Genomic DNA, 25,499 nt, shown 5'->3' with positions numbered 1-25,499 from the left:
CAATACACACACACGCTCACACACGGCAGGACACACACACGCTCAAAAGAAACCAACCTCTCCAAAGTTGATTGTTTAAATTGGAGTGGATGTGTGTATTGTGTACATGTGGAGCGTGTGTGTGTTTAAAGTACAGCCCTCTTTACTTCTGTAGCCTGCTCACCTCTACCTCTACCAGTTACCAGACATGGTCTACTAGCTGGTTGTTACTAGTCCCCAGGTCCTCTACCAGTTACCAGACATGGTCTACTAGCTGGTTGTTACTAGTCCCCAGGTCCTCTACCAGTTACCAGACATGGTCTACTAGCTGGTCGTTACTAGTCCCCAGGTCCTCTACCAGTTACCAGACATGGTCTACCAGCTGGTTGTTACTAGTCCCCAGGTCCTCTACCAGTTACCAGACATGGTCTACTAGCTGGTCGTTACTAGTCCCCAGGTCCTCTACCAGTTACCAGACATGGTCTACTAGCTGGTTGTTACTAGTCCCCAGGTCCTCTACCAGTTACCAGACATGGTCTACTAGCTGGTTGTTACTAGTCCCCAGGTCCTCTACCAGTTACCAGACATGGTCAACTAGCTGGTCGTTACTAGTCCCCAGGTCCTCTACCAGTTACCAGACATGGTCTACTAGCTGGTCGTTACTAGTCCCCAGGTCCTCTACCAGTTACCAGACATGGTCTACTAGCTGGTTGTTACTAGTCCCCAGGTCCTCTACCAGTTACCAGACATGGTCAACTAGCTGGTCGTTACTAGTCCCCAGGTCCTCTACCAGTTACCAGACATGGTCTACTAGCTGGTCGTTACTAGTCCCCAGGTCCTCTACCAGTTACCAGACATGGTCAACTAGCTGGTCGTTACTAGTCCCCAGGTCCTCTACCAGTTACCAGACATGGTCTACTAGCTGGTCGTTACTAGTCCCCAGGTCCTCTACCAATTTCCAGACATGGTCTACTAGCTGGTCGTTACTAGTCCCCAGGTCCTCTACCAGTTACCAGACATGGTCTACTAGCTGGTCGTTACTAGTCCCCAGGTCCTCTACCAGTTACCAGACATGGTCTACTAGCTGGTCGTTACTAGTCCCCAGGTCCTCTACCAGTTACCAGACATGGTCTACTAGCTGGTCGTTACTAGTCCCCAGGTCCTCTACCAGTTACCAGACATGGTCTACTAGCTGGTCGTTACTAGTCCCCAGGTCCTCTACCAGTTACCAGACATGGTCTACTAGCTGGTCGTTACTAGTCCCCAGGTCCTCTACCAGTTACCAGACATGGTCTACTAGCTGGTCGTTACTAGTTCCCAGGTCCTCTACCAGTTACCAGACATGGTCTACTAGCTGGTCGTTACTAGTCCCCAGGTCCTCTACCAGTTACCAGACATGGTCTACTAGCTGGTCGATACTAGTCCCCAGGTCCTCTACCAGTTACCAGACATGGTCTACTAGCTGGTCGATACTAGTCCCCAGGTCCTCTACCAGTTACCAGACATGGTCTACTAGCTGGTCGTTACTAGTCCCCAGGTCCTCTACCAGTTACCAGACATGGTCTACCAGCTGGTCATTACTAGTCCCAAGGTCCTCTACCAGTTACCAGACACACAGGCACACACAAGCGCACGTCCCATGCTCTTTCTCTCACACCGTAGACACATACACTACCGGTCAAACATTTTAGATCTCCTACTCATTCAAGGGTTTTTCTTTTCTTTTTACTATTTTCTACATTGTAGAATAATAGTGAAGACATCAAAACTATTAAATACCACATATGGAATCATGTAGTAACCAAAAAATGGTTAAACAGCCAACCTTGGCCTTGATGACAGCTTTTCACACTCTTGGCATTCTCTCAACCTGCTTCATGATGTAGTCACCTGGAATGCATTTCAATTAACAGGTGTGTCTTATTAAAAAGTTAATTTGTGGAATTTCTTTCATTCCTAATGCCTTTGAGCTAATCAGTTGTGTTGTGACAAGGTAGGGGTGGTATACAGAAGATAGCCCTATTTGGTAAAAGACCAAGTCCATATTATGGCAAGAACAGCTCAAATAAGCAAAGAGAAACAACAGTCCATCAAGACATGAATGTCAGTCAATACGGAAAATGTTAAGATCTACAATGTAGAAAATAGTAAAAATAATGAAAAACCCTTGAATTAGTAGGTGTTGTAAAACTTTTGACCGGTGGTGTACACTCCCAGTCTTTCTGTCATGTAGTCTAGTTCAAATGATTCAGCTGTTGCAGAGACTAGAGAGAGAGAGAGACGCTGAGTGAACTAAGTTCACAGACAAAGAGAAAGAAGAATGCTAGGAAGAACAGAAACATACATACCTTATGGATGAACAAAATGATGAGAGAGACAGAGAGAGGTAGAGTTGTTAGGCAATCTACATCTGTCTGTGATGAATCAATCACTACTGTCCTCTACTGTCTTAGTCAACTATCAATCAATCACACACACACACACACACACACACACACACACACACACACACACACACACACACACCACACACACACACACACACACACACACACACACACACACACACACACACACACACACCACACACACACACACCCACACACACCACACACACACCACACCACACACACACACACACACACACACACCACCCCACACACACCACACACACACACATACCACACACACTCTCGCTCTCTCTCGCTTCCTTCATTGAGATATTTGTTTTTAGATATGTGTTGAGTTGAAATGTATCTTTCTTTCTCCCTTCCCTCCTTCGTTCTCTCTCTCTCACTCTCCCTCCTTTCTCTCTCACCCTCTCTCTCTCTTTCTCTCGCTCCCTCTCCCCCATCTTTCTCCCTCCCTCCCTCTCCCCCCTTTCTCCCCCTTTCTCTCCCTCTCCCCCTCTTTCTCTCTCTCCCTCTACTCCCTCTTTCTCTCCCTCCCTCCCTCCCTTTCTCGCTCCCTCCCCCCTTTCTCTCCCTCTCCTCCCTTTTTCTCTCTCTCTCAGACCCTGATGCTCTGGTTGTCCCCGTGGCTCGGTCATTGTGATTGGTCCGAAGAATATGTCTGTCGTGGCAGGGAGGGAAGCTACACTGGAGTGTATTGCTAACGCCAGGTAACACACACACACACACACACACACACACACACACACACACACACACACACACACACACACACACACACACACACACACACACACACACACACACACACACACACAACAGACCTGGCCTCACCCTGTCAGTGAGTCTTTAAACCTCAAATGACAGGAAGAAGTTGGACTCAACTCTCTCTCCTTTAACCTCCCTCTCTCTTTAGCACTCCTAATCTCTCTCTCTCCTCCCCTCCTCCTATCCTCCTTCCAGTCCTCTCTCTCTCCCTCCCCTCCTCCCCTCCTATCCTCCTTTCCCTCCCTCCCCTCTCTCTCCCTCCTCTCCTCCTCTCCTATCCTCCTTCCCTTCCCCTCCGTTCTCTCTCCTCCCCTCCTCCTATCCTCCTTCCCCTCCTCTCTCTCTCCCCTCCTCCTCCTCCTATCCTCCTTCCCCTCCCTCTCTCCTCCCCTCCTCCTATCCTCCTTCCCCTCCTCTCTCTCTCTCCTCCCTCCTCCCTCCTATCCTCCTTCCCCTCCTCTCTCTCCTCCCCTCCTCCTATCCCCTCCTCTCTCTCTCCCTCCCTCCTCCTCCTATCCTCCTTCCCTCCCTCCCTCTCTCTCTCTCTCTCTCTCTCTCCCTCTCCCTCCGCTCCTATCCTCCTTCCCCTTCCCTCTATCTGTCTCTCTCTCCCTCCCTCCACTCCTCCTATCATCCATCCATCCCTCCCCCCTCCCCTCTCACTCTCTCTCTCACTCTCTCTCTCTCTCTCTCTCTCTCTCTCTCTCTCTCCTCCAAGACCAGTTTAGACAGTGTTGATTAGAGCAGTCAGTCTGTCTTTCACCCTGCCTCAGCACCTCTGTCTAACACACACACACACACACACACACACACACACACACCTCCCTCCACAGTAATAAAGTGTTTTAGATGGTGTAGACATCAGAAATGTTGTCTTGATGTTGTTTTGTCTCATGGTGCCAATACCCCCTTCTAGTAGACAGTACAGTAGTTCAACAGTACAGTAGTTCAGCAGTACAGTAGTTCAGTAGTACAGTAGTTCAGTAGTTCAGTAGTACAGCAGTACAGTACTTCAGTAGTACAGTAGTTCAGCAGTACAGTAGGTCAGCAGTAGAGCAGTACAGTAGTTCAGCAGTACAGTAGTTCAGTAGTACAGTAGTACAGTAGTTCAGTAGTACAGCAGTACAGTAGTTCAGTAGTACAGTAGTTCAGCAGTACAGTAGGTCAGCAGTACAGCAGTACAGTAGTTCAGCAGTACAGTAGTTCAGCAGTACAGTAGTACAGTAGTTCAGCAGTACAGTAGTTCAGTAGTACAGTAGTACAGCAGTACAGTAGTTCAGTAGTACAATAGTTCAGCAGTACAGTAGTTCAGCAGTACAGCAGTTCAGTAGTACAGTAGTTCAGTAGTTCAGTAGTACAGCAGTTCAGTAGTACAGTAGTTCAGCAGTACAGTAGTTCAGCAGTACAGTAGTACAGCAGTTCAGTAGTACAGTAGTTCAGCGGTACAGTAGTTCAGCAGTACAGTAGTTCAGTACAGCAGTACAGTAGTTCAGCAGTACAGTAGTACAGTACAGCAGTACAGTACAGTAGTACAGTACAGCAGTACAGTTGTTCAGCAGTACAGTAGTTCAGTAGTACAGTACAGCAGTACAGTAGTTCAGCAGTACAGCAGTACAGTAGTTCAGTAGTACAGTACAGCAGTACAGTAGTTCAGCAGTACAGTAGTTTAGTAGTACAGTACAGTACAGTAGTTCAGTAGTACAGTACAGTAGTTCAGCAGTACAGTAGTTCAGCAGTACAGTACAGTAGTACAGTACAGTAGTACAGTACAGTAGTTCAGCAGTACAGCAGTACAGTAGTTCAGTAGTACAGTACAGTAGTACAGTACAGTAGTTCAGCAGTACAGTAGTTCAGTAGTACAGTACAGTACAGTAGTTCAGCAGTACAGCAGTATAGTACAGTAGTACAGTAGTTCAGCAGTACAGTAGTTCAGCAGTACAGTACAGTACAGTAGTTCAGCAGTACAGTACAGTACAGTACAGTAGTTCAGCAGTACAGTAGTTCAGTAGTACAGTACAGTAGTACAGTACAGTAGTTCAGCAGTACAGTAGTTCAGTAGTTCAGCAGTACAGTACAGTACAGTAGTACACTAGTATAGTAGTTCAGCAGTACAGTACAGTACAGTAGTTCCGCAGTACAGTAGTTCAGCAGTACAGTAGTTCAGTAGTATAGTAGTACAGTACAGTAGTACAGTAGTACAGTACAGTAGTTCAGTAGTACAGTACAGTAGTTCAGCAGTACAGCAGTACAGTAGTTCAGCAGTACAGTAGTTCAGCAGTACAGTAGTTCAGTAGTACAGTAGTTCAGCAGTACAGTAGTTCAGTAGTACAGTACAATAGTACAGTAGTTGTGTAACCGCATGAACCTCGATGAAGACTGGAAGCTGTTCCACTGTCATTCATTGATTTACTGATTGACTGATTGATTAATAAATAGATTGATAATGTGATTGATTGATTAATAAATAGATTGATAATGTGATTGATTGATTGTTAAATAGATTGATCATTTGATTGATTGATTGTTTAATTGGTTGATTGATTGGCTAGATGAGTAATTAATAGATTGATTGGTTAATTTGTTGTTTTCTCCCCAGGCCGGTGGAGAGGCTGGTGTTGTCGTGGAAACGTAATGGGCGTCGGCTGGCCAGTGGAGTGGGCGTGTTCGGGCGTCGCCTGACCCTCTCTAGCCCCTCCCTCTCAGACGGGGGCGTGTACGTGTGTGAGGCGTCGCTTCTTAACTCCACCACCAGACCCACCGAGGCCCGGGCCCATCTCACTGTCCTGGGTACGACACACCTCACTGTACTGGGTACGACACACCTCACTGTACTGGGTACGACACACCTCACTGTACTGGGTACGACACACCTCACTGTACTGGGTACAACACATCTCACTGTACTGGGTACAACACATCTCACTGTACTGGGTACAACACATCTCACTGTCCTGGGTACGACACACCTCACTGTACTGGGTACGACACATCTCACTGTCCTGGGTACGACACACCTCACTGTACTGGGTACGACACACCTCACTGTACTGGGTACAACACATCTCACTGTACTGGGTACAACACATCTCACTGTCCTGGGTACGACACACCTCACTGTACTGGGTACGACACACCTAACTGTACTGGGTACAACACATCTCACTGTACTGGGTACAACACATCTCACTGTACTGGGTACAACACATCTCACTGTCCTGGGTACGACACACCTCACTGTACTGGGTACGACACACCTCACTGTACTGGGTACGACACACCTCACTGTACTGGGTACGACACACCTCACTGTACTGGGTACAACACATCTCACTGTACTGGGTACAACACATCTCACTGTACTGGGTACAACACATCTCACTGTCCTGGGTACGACACACCTCACTGTACTGGAGTTCGACACATCTCACTGTCCTGGGTACGACACACCTCACTGTACTGGGTACGACACACCTCACTGTACTGGGTACAACACATCTCACTGTACTGGGTACAACACATCTCACTGTCCTGGGTACGACACACCTCACTGTACTGGGTACGACGCACCTCACTGTACTGGGTACAACACATCTCACTGTCCTGGGTACGACACACCTCACTGTACTGGGTACAACACATCTCACTGTCCTGGGTACGACACACCTCACTGTACTGGGTACAACACATCTCACTGTCCTGGGTACGACACACCTCACTGTACTGGGTACAACACATCTCACTGTCCTGGGTACGACACACCTCACTGTACTGGGTACAACACACCTAAATGTACTGGGTACGACACATCTCACTGTCCTGGGTACGACACACCTCACTGTACTGGGTACAACACACCTAACTGTACTGGGTACAACACACCTAACTGTACTGGGTACAACACATCTCACTGTCCTGGGTACGACACACCTCACTGTACTGGGTACAACACATCTCACTGTACTGGGTACAACATATCTCACTGTACTGGGTACAACACATCTCACTGTCCTGGGTATGACACACCTCACTGTCCTGGGTACAACACATCTCACTGTACTGGGTACGACACACCTAACTGTACTGGGTACAACACATCTCACTGTACTGGGTACAACACACCTAACTGTACTGGGTACAACACACCTCACTGTACTGGGTACAACACACCAAACTGTACTGGGTACAACACATCTCACTGTCCTGGGTACGACACACCTCACTGTACTGGGTACAACACACCTAACTGTACTGGGTACAACACACCTCACTGTACTGGGTACAACACACCTCACTGTACTGGGTACAACACATCTCACTGTCCTGGGTACGACACACCTCACTGTACTGGGTACAACACATCTCACTGTACTGGGTACGACACACCTAACTGTACTGGGTACGACACACCTAACTGTACTGGGTACAACACACCTAACTGTACTGGGTACAACACATCTCATTGTCCTGGGTACAACACATCTCACTGTACTGGGTACAACACACCTAACTGTACTGGGTACAACACATCTCACTGTCCTGTGTACGACACACCTCACTGTACTGGGTACAACACACCTAACTGTACTGGGTACAACACACCTAACTGTACTGGGTACAACACATCTCACTGTCCTGGGTACAACACACCTCACTGTACTGGGTACAAAACACCTAACTGTACTGGGTACAACACATCTCACTGTCCTGGGTATAACACATCTCACTGTCCTGGGTACAACACACCTAACTGTACTGGGTACAACACATCTCACTGTACTGGGTACAACACACCTAACTGTACTGGGTACAACACACCTAACTGTACTGGGTACAACACATCTCACTGTCCTGGGTACAACACATCTCACTGTACTGGGTACAACATATCTCACTGTCCTGGGTATGACACACCTCACTGTCCTGGGTACAACACACCTAACTGTACTGGGTACGACACACCTCACTGTACTGGGTACGACACATCTCACTGTCCTGGGTATGACACACCTCACTGTCCTGGGTACAACACACCTAACTGTACTGGGTACAACACACCTAACTGTACTGGGTACAACACATCTCACTGTCCTGGGTACGACACACCTCACTGTACTGGGTACAACACATCTCACTGTCCTGGGTACGACACACCTAACTGTACTGGGTACGACACATCTCACTGTACTGGGTACAACACATCTCACTGTACTGGGTACAACACACCTAACTGTACTGGGTACAACACACCTAACTGTACTGGGTACAACACACCTAACTGTACTGGGTACAACACATCTCACTGTCCTGGGTACAACACACCTCACTGTACTGGGTACAACACACCTAACTGTACTGGGTACAACACATCTCACTGTCCTGGGTACAACACATCTCACTGTCCTGGGTACAACACACCTAACTGTACTGGGTACAACACATCTCACTGTACTGGGTACAACACACCTAACTGTACTGGGTACAACACATCTCACTGTCCTGGGTACAACACATCTCACTGTCCTGGGTACAACACACCTAACTGTACTGGGTACAACACATCTCACTGTACTGGGTACAACACACCTAACTGTACTGGGTACAACACACCTAACTGTACTGGGTACAACACATCTCACTGTCCTGGGTACAACACATCTCACTGTACTGGGTACAACATATCTCACTGTCCTGGGTATGACACACCTCACTGTCCTGGGTACAACACACCTAACTGTACTGGGTACGACACACCTCACTGTACTGGGTACAACACATCTCACTGTCCTGGGTATGACACATCTCACTGTCCTGGGTACAACACACCTAACTGTACTGGGTACGACACACCTCACTGTACTGGGTACAACACATCTCACTGTCCTGGGTACAACACACCTAACTGTACTGGGTACAACACACCTAACTGTACTGGGTACAACACATCTCACTGTCCTGGGTACGACACACCTCACTGTACTGGGTACGACACATCTCACTGTCCTGGGTACGACACACCTAACTGTACTGGGTACAACACATCTCACTGTACTGGGTACAACACATCTCACTGTACTGGGTACAACACACCTAACTGTACTGGGTACAACACACCTAACTGTACTGGGTACAACACATCTCACTGTCCTGGGTACGACACATCTCACTGTACTGGGTACAACACATCTCACTGTCCTGGGTACGACACATCTCACTGTACTGGGTACAACACATCTCACTGTCCTGGGTACGACACACCTCACTGTCCTGGGTACGACACACCTCACTGTCCTGGGTACGACACACCTCTCGGTACTGGGTACAACACATCTCACTGTACTGGGTACAACACATCTCACTGTACTGGGTATAAAACACCTCACTGTACTGGGTACAAAACACACCTCACTGTACTGGGTAAAACACACCTCACTGTACTGGGGTCGGAGGCCGAGCAGTTGCGATGCCAGGTTGAGATGCTACCAGTCAGGATGCTCTCGATGGACCCACACTTCCTTTTATAATATTACATACATTTAAACACACACACATTCCTTTCTGTTATAACACATTCACCATGGTTCCTTTCTGTTATAACACATTCACCATGGTTCCTTTCTGTTATAACACATTCACCATGGTTCCTTTCTGTTATAACACATTCACCATGGTTCCTTTCTGTTATAACACATTCACCATGGTTCCTTTCTGTTATAACACATTCACCATGGTTCCTTTCTGTTATAACACATTCACCATGGTTCCTTTCTGTTATAACACATTCACCATGGTTCCTTTCTGTTATAACACATTCACCATGGTTCCTTTCTGTTATAACACATTCACCATGGTTCCTTTCTGTTATAACACATTCACCATGGTTCCTTTCTGTTATAACACATTCACCATGGTTCCTTTCTGTTATAACACATTCACCATGGTTCCTTTCTGTTATAACACATTCACCATGGTTCCTTTCTGTTATAACACATTCACCATGGTTCCTTTCTGTTATAACACATTCACCATGGTTCCTTTCTGTTATAACACATTCACCATGGTTCCTTTCTGTTATAACACATTCACCATGGTTCCTTTCTGTTATAACACATTCACCATGGTTCCTTTCTGTTATAACACATTCACCATGGTTCCTTTCTGTTATAACACATTCACCATGGTTCCTTTCTGTTATAACACATTCACCATGGTTCCTTTCTGTTATAACACATTCACCATGGTTCCTTTCTGTTATAACACATTCACCATGGTTCCTTTCTGTTATAACACATTCACCATGGTTCCTTTCTGTTATAACACATTCACCATGGTTCCTTTCTGTTATAACACATTCACCATGGTTCCTTTCTGTTATAACACATTCACCATGGTTCCTTTCTGTTATAACACATTCACCATGGTTCCTTTCTGTTATAACACATTCACCATGGTTCCTTTCTGTTATAACACATTCACCATGGTTCCTTTCTGTTATAACACATTCACCATGGTTCCTTTCTGTTATAACACATTCACCATGGTTCCTTTCTGTTATAACACATTCACCATGGTTCCTTTCTGTTATAACACATTCACCATGGTTCCTTTCTGTTATAACACATTCACCATGGTTCCTTTCTGTTATAACACATTCACCATGGTTCCTTTCTGTTATAACACATTCACCATGGTTCCTTTCTTGTTATAACACATTCACCATGGTTCCTTTCTGTTATAACACATTCACCATGGTTCCTTTCTGTTATAACACATTCACCATGGTTCCTTTCTGTTATAACACATTCACCATGGTTCCTTTCTGTTATAACACATTCACCATGGTTCCTTTCTGTTATAACACATTCACCATGGTTCCTTTCTGTTATAACACATTCACCATGGTTCCTTTCTGTTATAACACATTCACCATGGTTCCTTTCTGTTATAACACATTCACCATGGTTCCTTTCTGTTATAACACATTCACCATGGTTCCTTTCTGTTATAACACATTCACCATGGTTCCTTTCTGTTATAACACATTCACCATGGTTCCTTTCTGTTATAACACATTCACCATGGTTCCTTTCTGTTATAACACATTCACCATGGTTCCTTTCTGTTATAACACATTCACCATGGTTCCTTTCTGTTATAACACATTCACCATGGTTCCTTTCTGTTATAACACATTCACCATGGTTCCTTTCTGTTATAACACATTCACCATGGTTCCTTTCTGTTATAACACATTCACCATGGTTCCTTTCTGTTATAACACATTCACCATGGTTCCTTTCTGTTATAACACATTCACCATGGTTCCTTTCTGTTATAACACATTCACCATGGTTCCTTTCTGTTATAACACATTCACCATGGTTCCTTTCTGTTATAACACATTCACCATGGTTCCTTTCTGTTATAACACATTCACCATGGTTCCTTTCTGTTATAACACATTCACCATGGTTCCTTTCTGTTATAACACATTCACCATGGTTCCTTTCTGTTATAACACATTCACCATGGTTCCTTTCTGTTATAACACATTCACCATGGTTCCTTTCTGTTATAACACATTCACCATGGTTCCTTTCTGTTATAACACATTCACCATGGTTCCTTTCTGTTATAACACATTCACCATGGTTCCTTTCTGTTATAACACATTCACCATGGTTCCTTTCTGTTATAACACATTCACCATGGTTTCCTTTCTGTTATAACACATTCACCATGGTTCCTTTCTGTTATAACACATTCACCATGGTTCCTTTCTGTTATAACACATTCACCATGGTTCCTTTCTGTTATAACACATTCACCATGGTTCCTTTCTGTTATAACACATTCACCATGGTTCCTTTCTGTTATAACACATTCACCATGGTTCCTTTCTGTTATAACACATTCACCATGGTTCCTTTCTGTTATAACACATTCACCATGGTTCCTTTCTGTTATAACACATTCACCGTGGTTCCTTTCTGTTATAACACATTCACCATGGTTCCTTTCTGTTATAACACATTCACCATGGTTCCTTTCTGTTATAACACATTCACCATGGTTCCTTTCTGTTATAACACATTCACCATGGTTCCTTTCTGTTATAACACATTCACCATGGTTCCTTTCTGTTATAACACATTCACCATGGTTCCTTTCTGTTATAACACATTCACCATGGTTCCTTTCTGTTATAACACATTCACCATGGTTCCTTTCTGTTATAACACATTCACCATGGTTCCTTTCTGTTATAACACATTCACCATGGTTCCTTTCTGTTATAACACATTCACCATGGTTCCTTTCTGTTATAACACATTCACCATGGTTCCTTTCTGTTATAACACATTCACCATGGTTCCTTTCTGTTATAACACATTCACCATGGTTCCTTTCTGTTATAACACATTCACCATGGTTCCTTTCTGTTATAACACATTCACCATGGTTCCTTTCTGTTATAACACATTCACCATGGTTCCTTTCTGTTATAACACATTCACCATGGTTCCTTTCTGTTATAACACATTCACCATGGTTCCTTTCTGTTATAACACATTCACCATGGTTCCTTTCTGTTATAACACATTCACCATGGTTCCTTTCTGTTATAACAACCATTCACCATGGTTCCTTTCTGTTATAACACATTCACCATGGTTCCTTTCTGTTATAACACATTCACCATGGTTCCTTTCTGTTATAACACATTCACCATGGTTCCTTTCTGTTATAACACATTCACCATGGTTCCTTTCTGTTATAACACATTCACCATGGTTCCTTTCTGTTATAACACATTCTACCATGGTTCCTTTCTGTTATAACACATTCACCATGGTTCCTTTCTGTTATAACACATTCACCATGGTTCCTTTCTGTTATAACACATTCACCATGGTTCCTTTCTGTTATAACACATTCACCATGGTTCCTTTCTGTTATAACACATTCACCATGGTTCCTTTCTGTTATAACACATTCACCATGGTTCCTTTCTGTTATAACACATTCACCATGGTTCCTTTCTGTTATAACACATTCACCATGGTTCCTTTCTGTTATAACACATTCACCATGGTTCCTTTCTGTTATAACACATTCACCATGGTTCCTTTCTGTTATAACACATTCACCATGGTTCCCTTTCTGTTATAACACATTCACCATGGTTCCTTTCTGTTATAACACATTCACCATGGTTCCTTTCTGTTATAACACATTCACCATGGTTCCTTTCTGTTATAACACATTCACCATGGTTCCTTTCTGTTATAACACATTCACCATGGTTCCTTTCTGTTATAACACATTCACCATGGTTCCTTTCTGTTATAACACATTCACCATGGTTCCTTTCTGTTATAACACATTCACCATGGTTCCTTTCTGTTATAACACATTCACCATGGTTCCTTTCTGTTATAACACATTCACCATGGTTCCTTTCTGTTATAACACATTCACCATGGTTCCTTTCTGTTATAACACATTCACCATGGTTCCTTTCTGTTATAACACATTCACCATGGTTTCCTTTCTGTTATAACACATTCACCATGGTTCCTTTCTGTTATAACACATTCACCATGGTTCCTTTCTGTTATAACACATTCACCATGGTTCCTTTCTGTTATAACACATTCACCATGGTTCCTTTCTGTTATAACACATTCACCATGGTTCCTTTCTGTTATAACACATTCACCATGGTTCCTTTCTGTTATAACACATTCACCATGGTTCCTTTCTGTTATAACACATTCACCATGGTTCCTTTCTGTTATAACACATTCACCATGGTTCCTTTCTGTTATAACACATTCACCATGGTTCCTTTCTGTTATAACACATTCACCATGGTTCCTTTCTGTTATAACACATTCACCATGGTTCCTTTCTGTTATAACACATTCACCATGGTTCCTTTCTGTTATAACACATTCACCATGGTTCCTTTCTGTTATAACACATTCACCATGGTTCCTTTCTGTTATAACACATTCACCATGGTTCCTTTCTGTTATAACACATTCACCATGGTTCCTTTCTGTTATAACACATTCACCATGGTTCCTTTCTGTTATAACACATTCACCATGGTTCCTTTCTGTTATAACACATTCACCATGGTTCCTTTCTGTTATAACACATTCACCATGGTTCCTTTCTGTTATAACACATTCACCATGGTTCCTTTCTGTTATAACACATTCACCATGGTTCCTTTCTGTTATAACACATTCACCATGGTTCCTTTCTGTTATAACACATTCACCATGGTTCCTTTCTGTTATAACACATTCACCATGGTTCCTTTCTGTTATAACACATTCACCATGGTTCCTTTCTGTTATAACACATTCACCATGGTTCCTTTCTGTTATAACACACTTCACCATGGTTCCTTTCTGTTATAACACATTCACCATGGTTCCTTTCTGTTATAACACATTCACCATGGTTCCTTTCTGTTATAACACATTCACCATGGTTCCTTTCTGTTATAACACATTCACCATGGTTCCTTTCTGTTATAACACATTCTTACCATGGTTCCTTTCTGTTATAACACATTCACCATGGTTCCTTTCTGTTATAACACATTCACCATGGTTCCTTTCTGTTATAACACATTCACCATGGTTCCTTTCTGTTATAACACATTCACCATGGTTCCTTTCTGTTATAACACATTCACCATGGTTCCTTTCTGTTATAACACATTCACCATGGTTCCTTTCTGTTATAACACATTCACCATGGTTCCTTTCTGTTATAACACATTCACCATGGTTCCTTTCTGTTATAACACATTCACCATGGTTCCTTTCTGTTATAACACATTCACCATGGTTCCTTTCTGTTATAACACATTCACCATGGTTCCTTTCTGTTATAACACATTCACCATGGTTCCTTTCTGTTATAACACATTCACCATGGTTCCTTTCTGTTATAACACATTCACCATGGTTCCTTTCTGTTATAACACATTCACCATGGTTCCTTTCTGTTATAACACATTCACCATGGTTCCTTTCTGTTATAACACATTCACCATGGTTCCTTTCTGTTATAACACATTCACCATGGTTCCTTTCTGTTATAACACATTCACCATGGTTCCTTTCTGTTATAACACATTCACCATGGTTCCTTTCTGTTATAATACATTCACCATGGTTCCTTTCTGTTATAACACATTCACCATGGTTCCTTTCTGTTATAACACATTCACCATGGTTCCTTTCTGTTATAACACATTCACCATGGTTCCTTTCTGTTATAACACATTCACCATGGTTCCTTTCTGTTATAACACACTCACCATGGTTCCTTTCTGTTATAACACATTCACCATGGTTCCTTTCTGTTATAACACATTCACCATGGTTCCTTTCTGTTATAACACATTCACCATGGTTCCTTTCTGTTATAACACATTCACCATGGTTCCTTTCTGTTATAACACATTCACCATGGTTCCTTTCTGTTATAACACATTCACCATGGTTCCTTTCTGTTATAACACATTCACCATGGTTCCTTTCTGTTATAACACATTCACCATGGTTCCTTTCTGTTATAACACATTCACCATGGTTCCTTTCTGTTATAACACATTCACCATGGTTCCTTTCTGTTATAACACATTCACCATGGTTCCTTTCTGTTATAACACATTCACCATGGTTCCTTTCTGTTATAACACATTCACCATGGTTCCTTTCTGTTATAACACATTCACCATGGTTCCTTTCTGTTATAACACATTCACCATGGTTCCTTTCTGTTATAACACATTCACCATGGTTCCTTTCTGTTATAACACATTCACCATGGTTCCTTTCTGTTATAACACATTCACCATGGTTCCTTTTCTGTTATTACACATTCACCATGGTTCCTTTCTGTTATAACACATTCACCATGGTTCCTTTCTGTTATAACACATTCACCATGGTTCCTTTCTGTTATAACACATTCACCATGGTTCCTTTCTGTTATAACACATTCACTATGGTTCCTTTCTGTTATTACACATTCACCATGGTTCCCTTTCTGTTATAACACATTCACCATGGTTCCTTTCTGTTATAACACATTCACCATGGTTCCTTTCTGTTATAACACATTCACCATGGTTCCTTTCTGTTATAACACATTCACTATGGTTCCTTTCTGTTATAACACATTCACCATGGTTCCTTTCTGTTATTACACATTCACCATGGTTCCTTTCTGTTATAACACATTCACCATGGTTCCTTTCTGTTATAACACATTCACCATGGTTCCTTTCTGTTATTACACATTCACCATGGTTCCTTTCTGTTATAACACATTCACCATGGTTCCTTTCTGTTATAACACATTCACCATGGTTCCTTTCTGTTATAACACATTCACCATGGTTCCTTTCTGTTATTACACATTCACCATGGTTCCTTTCTGTTATAACACATTCACCATGGTTCCTTTCTGTTATAACACATTCACTATGGTTCCTTTCTGTTATAATACATTCACCATGGTTCCTTTCTGTTATAACACATTCACCATGGTTCCTTTCTGTTATAACACATTCACCATGGTTCCTTTCTGTTATGACACATTCACCATGGTTCCTTTCTGTTATAACACATTCACCATGGTTCCTTTCTGTTATAACACATTCACCATGGTTCCTTTCTGTTATAACACATTCACCATGGTTCCTTTCTGTTATAACACATTCACCATGGTTCCTTTCTGTTATAATACATTCACCATGGTTCCTTTCTGTTATAACACATTCACCATGGTTCCTTTCTGTTATAACACATTCACCATGGTTCCTTTCTGTTATAACACATTCACCATGGTTCCTTTCTGTTATAACACATTCACCATGGTTCCTTTCTGTTATAATACATTCACCATGGTTCCTTTCTGTTATGACACATTCACCATGGTTCCTTTCTCAGAACAGAACACATGTTTTCAGTCTCAGATTAAATGAGTTTGTTTCCAGAGTCAACAATCAATAAGCACACACACACTTACACACCTCCACATATAACGCACCTCAAACAGACACAGCCCACGCCTCCTCTGTACGTGTGTATATGTGTGTGTGTTTGTGTGTGTGTGTGTTTATTGATTGTTGACTGGAGTTACTCAATAGCTTTTGATGCTTCATGATTGCTGAGAGAGAGAGAGAAGAGAGAGGTTGGATAGCGCACTCTCAGAAGTACGCTAGTGCATTTTTATACTCCATCTCTCTATTCTCTCTATTCTCTCTCTCTCCTCTGTTCTCCCTCTATTCTCTCTATTCTCTTTCTCTTCTCTCTCTTCTCTATTCTCTCTCTTCTCTCTCTTCTCTCTCTCTGCTCTCTCATCTCTCCTCTCCTCTCTCTCTTCTCTCTCTCTTCTCTCTCTTCTCTCTCTTCTCTCCATTCTCTCTCTTCTCTCTCTTCTCTCCATTCTCTCACTTCTCTCTCTTCTCTCCATTCTCTCTCTTCTCTCTCTTCTCTCTCTTCTCTCTCTTCTCTCCATTCTCTCTCTTCTCTCTCTTCTTTCTCTTCTCTCCATTCTCTCTCTTCTCTCCATTCTCTCTCTTCTCTCTCTTCTCTCTCTTCTCTCTCTTCTTTCTCTTCTCTCCATTCTCTCCATTCTCTCTCTTCTCTCTCTTCTCTCTCTTCTCTCTCTTCTTTACTCTCTCTTCTCTCTATTCTCTCTCTATCTCTATCTTTTGACCAGATAACTGGTGTAGGCTAAGATGGTGTGTGTTTTGTGTTTGTGTGTGAGTGTGATGGCACGTAGGGAAAGGGTCTGTGAATGTGTACATCTGCCCTTCCAAACAATGAACAATGATCAAGTGTTACTAAAGCACATAGAGACGAACAAACAAGAGAGAGAGAGAGAGAGAGAGAGAGAGAGAGAGAAAAGACAGCATGTATTAAAACTCTAAGCACAAGCCTGTCTCCCCTCCTAACAGATCCACCGTTTGCTGCTGTTCTGTGCACGCTGTGTGCGTTAGTGTGTGACGGAGATGAATGTTTCTGTTTTTATCAGTGTCATGCCAAGTGTCTCTCTCTCTCTCCTCGTTGTCTTGTCCACAAGGTACAGCAGGTTCGACACACACACACGGGAGGAGGAGTGTTTGTGTGTGTCGTCGTTGTCTGTGTGCTGAGTGTGGTTGGAGTTTTAGCTGAGTGAAGAGTCATACTTCAGTCCAATCCCCGCTAGGAGTATTAACAATATGAACAACAACAGAACACTGTTCTGGACCCGCTGGTCTGTTGTGGCTGTTGCTCTCAGCTGGTGGAGATTCTCTCTGTCGACTTCCAGAGGAACACAGAATGGAGAGATAAAGAATAGAGGGAGAGAGAGAAATCTCTATCTCTCTCCATCTCTCTCTCTCTCTCTCTCTGACTGGTAATTTACATTTACATTTTAGTCATTTAGCAGACGCTCTTATCCAGAGCGACTTACAGTAGTGAATGCATACATTTCATACATTTTTCATACATTTCATACATTATATTTTTTTTTGGTACTTTTTTTGGTAATGACATTGAAGTATTGCTCTAACTAACTATTTTCTCTTGCTGTGTATGTTTCAGAGCCTCCATACTTCACTGCTGAACCCAGACTGAAGACTGTAGCAGCGGTGGACAGGAACGTCGACTTACACTGTCAGGCCAAGGGTAAGGCGCGTGTGTGTGTGCGTGTGTGTGTGTGCGTGTGTGTGTGTGCGTGTGTGTGTGTGTGTGTGTGTGTGTGTGTGTGTGTGTGTGTGTGTGTGTGTGTGTGTGTGTGTGTGTGTGTGTGTGTGTGTGTGTGTGTGTGTGTGTGTGTGTGTGTGTGTTGGTGTGTGTTGGTGTGTGTGTCGGTATGGTAAACACACACAAGGTGATTGATGAAGATAAACTTATTTTTGCTGGGTTACTCAATAGCTTTTGATGCTTCATGTGTGTGTGTGGCAATATCAATGAGCTATGAGCCCCACCCAACACTACATCTGTTTCCTGGGGTTCCATACAAAATCCCATCCCTACTAACATGGAGTCTTCCAATATGCCCATTCACACGAACCAACCATTCGGGACAGGCACTACAAAGCCAGCCCGATTACCATAGCTCTGGTCCTTATCCCAGCATACCCGGAAGCGACAGAGATGGAGAGAGAGGAGCAGAACCAAACAAACAACATGCTCATCCATAACATTGATAAGTACAATAAACATTGCTTAAATTAAACATGAACGCTTGTCTGTATAATAACCTGTTACTGACGGGTGGTAAGAATAAAGTGTGAAATGTATGTACTAAGATAGGGACGTTAACTTGTGTGTCGACCCACATTATTAACGTAGCTGATAACAGAGCAGGGAGGCGCGCTAAGTGTGTGTGTGTGTGTTAGTGTACCAAGCGCTGTCCGCGGCCAGTGATGGACTTCTCCGTCACATTACCTTCCTCCTCTCCTGAAGCGACCAGGTTCAGGAGCCGGGATAGGTAGTCCGCCGTGACGTTTTCTTTTCCTGCCTTGTGACGGACACAGAACCTGAGGGGCTGGAGCTCCAGATACCACCTGGTCACAGGAGAATTCCGGTCCTTCATGGTCTGGATCCAGGTCAGGGCTATGTGGTCCGTGTGCAGGTCAAATTCCCTCCCAAGAAGGTAGTAACGGAGGCTATCTAGTGCCCACTTTATAGCCAGGCACTCATTCTCGATTATCGAATACCTGGTTTCCCTGGGCAACAGCTTCCGACTCAGGTACAGCACAGGAAGCTCTTCTCCTGGCTCCCCTTGAGCCAGTACAGCTCCAATTCCCACAGCCGAGCGTTCACCTGTACGAGAAACCTCTTCTGAAAATCAGGGCTCTGGAAAACAGGGAATGAGCACAGGCGTTTTTTCAGCATCATGAAAGCTTCCTCACTCTCCTCAGTCCACTTCACAGGGTTGCTGGCCACCTTTGAAGTGAGGTTGGTCAGAGGGACAGCGATGGTCGAAAACTGCGGAATGAATCTCCGGTACCACCCTGCCAGACCTAGGAAGGACTTCACCTTTTCTTGGTTCTGGGTTGAGGGCTGTTCCTGATGGACTCCACTTTGTCCACTTGAGGCCGAACTTCACCCTTACCCAGCTGGTAACCCAGGTACTTTGTCTCCTGTTTTGCCGACTCACACTTCAGGAGGTTAAGCGTGAGGCCTGCATCATGGATCTTCCCCAGGACTCTGCTAAGATGCTGTATGTGCTCCTCCCAGGAGTGGCTGTAGATCACCACGTTGTCCAAGTAAGCAGCACAGCAATCGTCACAGTCCTGGAGGACCTTGTCCATCAGCCTCTGGAAAGTCGCAGGGGCCCCATGAAGGCCAAACAGCATAACCTTGAACTGGAACAGGCCCATCGGCATCCGGAAGGCAGTGTAGGCCTTCGATTGTTCGATCCAGGGGCACCTGACAGTACCCTTTGCAGAGATCCAATATGGTGATGTAATGAGCTCTCCCTATTCTCTCCAGCAAGTCGTCAATGCTGGGCATGGGGTAGGCATCAAACTGTGAGATGGCATACAACTTATGGAAGTCCATGCAGACGCGCAAAGAGCCATCTTTCTTTGGGACAATGACAATGGGGCTGCTCCATTCACTTGAAGACGGCTCGACAACATCCATCTCTATCCTTGAAGGCTACCACCAGCCTCTCAGGCACACGGTAAGGATGCTGGCAGACAGGGTTCTGGCCAGGCTTCAAACGGATGACGTGTTCCAGGACTTTGGTTCTTCCTGGTCTCTGACTGAAGAGGGCCGGATACCTGCCAAACAGCTGCTTCAGCTCATCTTGCTTGTCTTCTTCCAGGTGAGCCAGTATGACCTCCGCTCATCCTTTCCATGCCTCTGTGACCCCCTCCGACACGTCCTCTTCTTCTACTCTGCGGACCAGAAAGGACTTCCCCTTGGAGAGTTCCTCTCTCTCCTCCCAGGCCTTGAGAAGGTTCACATGGTAGGTTTGCTTCTCCTTACCCTTGTCCGGGTGCAGCACCTCGTTGGTCACCGGGCCCATCTTCCTCCCGATTAGGTATGGCCCTTGCCACTGCGCAAGGAGCTTGCTGGTAGACGAGGGAAGGAAGAGCAGGACGTTCTGTCCTGGCTCAAACTCTCTGTGGCAAGCGTGCTGGTAATACCCTCTCTTCTGGGCCTTCTCGGCTTGCTGAAGGTTTACCCTAGCTTCCTCTCGTTACCGCTCCAGCCTGTCTCGCATCTGGAGGATGTACTGGACAATCCCCTGTCCTGAGGTAGCTACTGGGGGACCTTCCCAGCACTTCTTCAGCAGGTCCAGTGGTCCCTGCACTGGCCACCCATAGAGGAGTTCAAATGGCGAGAAACCTGATGATGCCTGAGGCACCTCCCTGTAAGCAAAAGCAGAAAGAATAACCACTTATCCCAGTCTTTACCAGTGTCGGCCACACACTTCCTCAGCATGTTCTTGTGCGTTTGATTGAACCTCTCTACGAGCCCATCCATTTGGGGATGGTAGGGAGTGGTTCTCAAGCCTTTAATGCCCAGCTGTTGGTGGAGTTGAACCATCAGTCGCGAAGTGAAGTTTGTCCCTTGGTCCGTCAGGATTTCATCTGGGATTCCTACACGAGAGAAGAGCTGAACAAGAGCACCGATTATTTTTGGAGTGGTTATGGAACGGAGTGGGAAGGCTTCTGGAAACCGGGTAGCATACTCACAGATCACCAGTATATACCCTTAACCTGCGCTACTCTTCTCCAAGGGTCCAACAATGTCCATTGCAATTCTCTTGAATGGGGTAGAGATAACTGGCAGTGAACATAGAGAAGCCCGGTCAGACCTATGGACAGCACTGGTTTTCTGGCATGTGGGGCTTGTTTTGCAGTATATTTGTACATCAGTATACATGGAGGGCCAAAAGAAACGGGAGCCTAAGATATGTCTTATGTTGCCCTAGATGGCCTGCCCATGGAACTGTATGTGCAAGGTTGAGAACAAGTGGTCTACATGTAGATGGCACCACTAACTTCCTGCTATCTGCCTCTGACCCAAGGTAGAGTATGTGGTTGTCTACTGTGTAAATCCCCCACATGAAGATTGGCTGTCCCCAGCTAAGGCCTTGTCAAACAAACCTTTCAAGGTTGCAACAGACTTCTGCAGTGTAGCAAAATTTTGTGGAACTTCCCATTGCACCTCTAACCCAGACACATCAGCAACAGGTACAGAGGTTCCCACATACTTCTCAAGACGCCGCTGGCGGCGTGACTTTCTGGGCCCTTTGGTTCCCCCCTCACACAGACTATCACACAAGTCAGGCAGAGGTTGTAAACCAGCTTTGGCCTGGGCACGAGTGACAACTGAGCATGACACGTGAACATCATACTGGCAAACTGATTGTTCATATAGCTGACCCCCCACACTTCCCAACAGATCAGAGAGTACAGGCACATCGCTCCCCAAAATCATCTCAAAAGGTAGCTTCTCCATTACCCCAACTTTAAGGAGGTATTTCTGATCGTGAATCTCAACTGTGAGCTCATCTGTGGGCTGCTGCTACTGGTCACCGTGGACACATTGGATCAGTGTCTGGCGACCATAATCAATGTCATTAGCCTCTTACATCTAGACGTTCCGCTAGCGGAACACCTGCTCCAATATCCAATGAAAGGCGTGGCGCGAATTACAAATTCCTCAAAAATACAAAAACTTCCATTTTTCAAACATATGACTATTTTACACTATTTTAAAGACAAGACTCTCCTTTATCTAACCACACTGTCCGATTTCAAAAAGGCTTTACAACGAAAGCAAAACATTAGATTATGTCAGCAGAGTACCCAGCCAGAAATAATCAGACACCCATTTTTCAAGCTAGCATATAATGTCACAAAAAACAAAACCACAGATAAATGCAGCACTAACCTTTGATGATCTTCATCAGATGACACGCCTAGGACATTATGTTATACAATACATGCATGTTTTGTTCAATCAAGTTCATATTTATATCAAAAACCAGCTTTTTACATTAGCATGTGACGTTCCGAACTAGCATTCCCACCGAACACTTCCGGTGAATTTACTAAATTACTCACGATAAACGTTCACAAAAAATATAACAATTATTTAAAGAATTATAGATACAGAACTCCTTTATGCACTCGCTATGTCCGATTTTAAAATAGCTTTTCGGTGAAAGCACATTTTGCAATATTCTGAGTAGATAGCACGCCATCACAGGCTAGCTATTTTGACACCCACCAAGTTTGACCCTCACCAAACTCCGATTTACTATTAGAAAAGTTTGATTACCTTTCCTGTTCTTCGTCAGAATGCACTCCCAGGACTTCTACTTCAATAACAAATGTTGGTTTGGTTCAAAATAATCCATAGTTATATCCAAATAGCGGCGTTTTGTTTGTGCGTTCAAGACACTATCCAAGGGTGACGAAGGGTTACGCGCCCGACGCGTTTCGTGACAAAAAAAATCGTAATATTCCATTACCGTACTTCGAAGCATGTCAACCGCTGTTTAAAATCAATTTTTATGCTATTTTTCTCGTAAAAAAGCGATAATATTCTGACCGGGAGTCGTTGTTTACGTTCAAAGATGAAAGAATAAAAACATGGTGTCGCCTCGTGCACGCGCCTCAGTCTCATAGTACTCTGACCGAGCACTATCCAAACGCGCTAATGTTTTTCAGCCAGGGCCTGCAAAGCCACGATTCAGCTTTTTGCCGCCTTCTGAGAGCCTATGGGAGCCGTAGGAAGTGTCACGTAACAGCACAGATCCCTTGTTTTGGATAGAGATGATCAAGAAGGCCAAGAAATGGTCAGACAGGGTACTTCCTGTACAGAATCTTCTCAGGTTTTGGCCTGCCAAATGAGTTCTGTTATACTCACAGACACCATTCAAACAGTTTTAGAAACTTTGGAGTGTTTTCTATCCAAAGCTAATAATTATATGCATATTCTAGTTTCTGGGCAGGAGTAATAATCAGATTAAATCGGGTACGTTTTTTTTATCCGGCCGTGAAAATACTGCCCCCCTATCCATAACAGGTTAACAGGTACATTACATTTTCTGATCAACGACAGAGAACTGCCGGTGTCAATCATTGCAGTAAGACTTTTACCATTCACTTTTACAGGTACCAAGACTGACCCTTCCCCAGTCTGTCTATTCTGAACACCATCCCTATCTGGGCACATAACACTAACCTGAGAGCTTGGATTTATGTAGTGGACACATTGAAGCTTTGTGCCCCTGCTGGACGGCAATAAAAACAGGTCAGACCCCTCCTATCAGAGCGAACTGCATGATCCTTTACCTCCCTCCTCCCAGACACATACTCCCCAGAGTTACCTTCACCATCTCTGGCGTCTCTGGTGTCCCTTGTGCCTGTGAAATTCCTTGGAGCGGGTGCTGCAGGTTGTGGTGGGCCCCCTTTATGTGCATTAAGGTACTGCAGTGCAAGCTTGGCCTCCATAAGCCCATCCTTGGGCTCGTGCTCTCGGACCCAGGTTAAAATGTCGTGTGGGAGAACTTGTAGAAGTTGCTCGAGGATGACGACCTCACCGATCTCGTCCTGTGTCTTCTCCTCCGGTCGAACCCATCGTCGGTAGAGGCCCTTGAGGCGGTGGTACGTCTCTGTCGGCGACTCACCCGATGGCATCGATGCAGCTCTGAAGCGTTGACGGTAGGTCTCCGGGGAGATGTCGAACTTCACCAGCAGCGCTTCCTTCAAAACCCTTGTAGACATTGGACAACCCCTCATCCATTGCTGTGTAAGCATCTAAGGCCTTGCCCGTGAGCAATGGGGCAAGCCTGCAGGCCCACTCTACCTCCGGCCACTGCCACATCTTGGCCATTTGCTCAAACCTCAACAGGTAGTTTTCATTGTCCTCCCCCTGCTGGTATGAAGGCATCTTTGGCTCCTTCCTCAGGAATGCTGGAAGATGAACGTTAACGCTGCTGGACTGGTCTCCTGGTGCTGGGCCTGGCCTCGTCACTGCTTGGGGATCCTGCTGTGGAGTTGAAGTCCCCGCTGCGTCGAGCCTTTGTCACTCTGGTGGTGGCAGACCCAATCTTGGGTTCTCACTGACGAGCTCCGCTTGGTGAGGAGCTGTGAGGATAGATTGGCGTAGGCCCTGCTTGAGGTCTTCGTCCCTCCTCTCAAGGCAGGTGAAAAGTTGCTGGATAAAGGGCTACCATGGTTGGGTGTGGTTCTGGTCCCCCAGCTGCTCCTTCAGTCAGCTGGTCTTTTATGGCTGTATCTGCTGGTTCAACCGGTAGCTCCAGTGGTGCTGGTTGTGTTAGGCC

At 44.6% G+C, this 25,499-nt stretch overlaps 1 protein-coding gene across 1 annotated transcript in view; it reads left to right on the top strand.

The window, feature by feature from the left end:
* Positions 1-3,008: 3,008 nt before the first annotated feature.
* Positions 3,009-25,499, top strand: part of LOC106592317 (protein sidekick-1) — a gene marked incomplete at both ends in the record, with an annotated part of 92,289 nt that continues 69,798 nt past the window's right edge. The window contains 3 exon segments of the mRNA XM_045711328.1: positions 3,009-3,100; positions 5,755-5,945; positions 18,782-18,865. Of these exon segments, the coding sequence (XP_045567284.1) occupies positions 3,009-3,100; positions 5,755-5,945; positions 18,782-18,865 (367 nt within the window).

The sequence above is a fragment of the Salmo salar genome, unplaced genomic scaffold (assembly GCF_905237065.1).
Source record: "Salmo salar unplaced genomic scaffold, Ssal_v3.1, whole genome shotgun sequence".
Lineage (NCBI taxonomy): Eukaryota > Metazoa > Chordata > Actinopteri > Salmoniformes > Salmonidae > Salmo > Salmo salar.
This window is presented reverse-complemented; position numbering and strand designations above follow the sequence as displayed.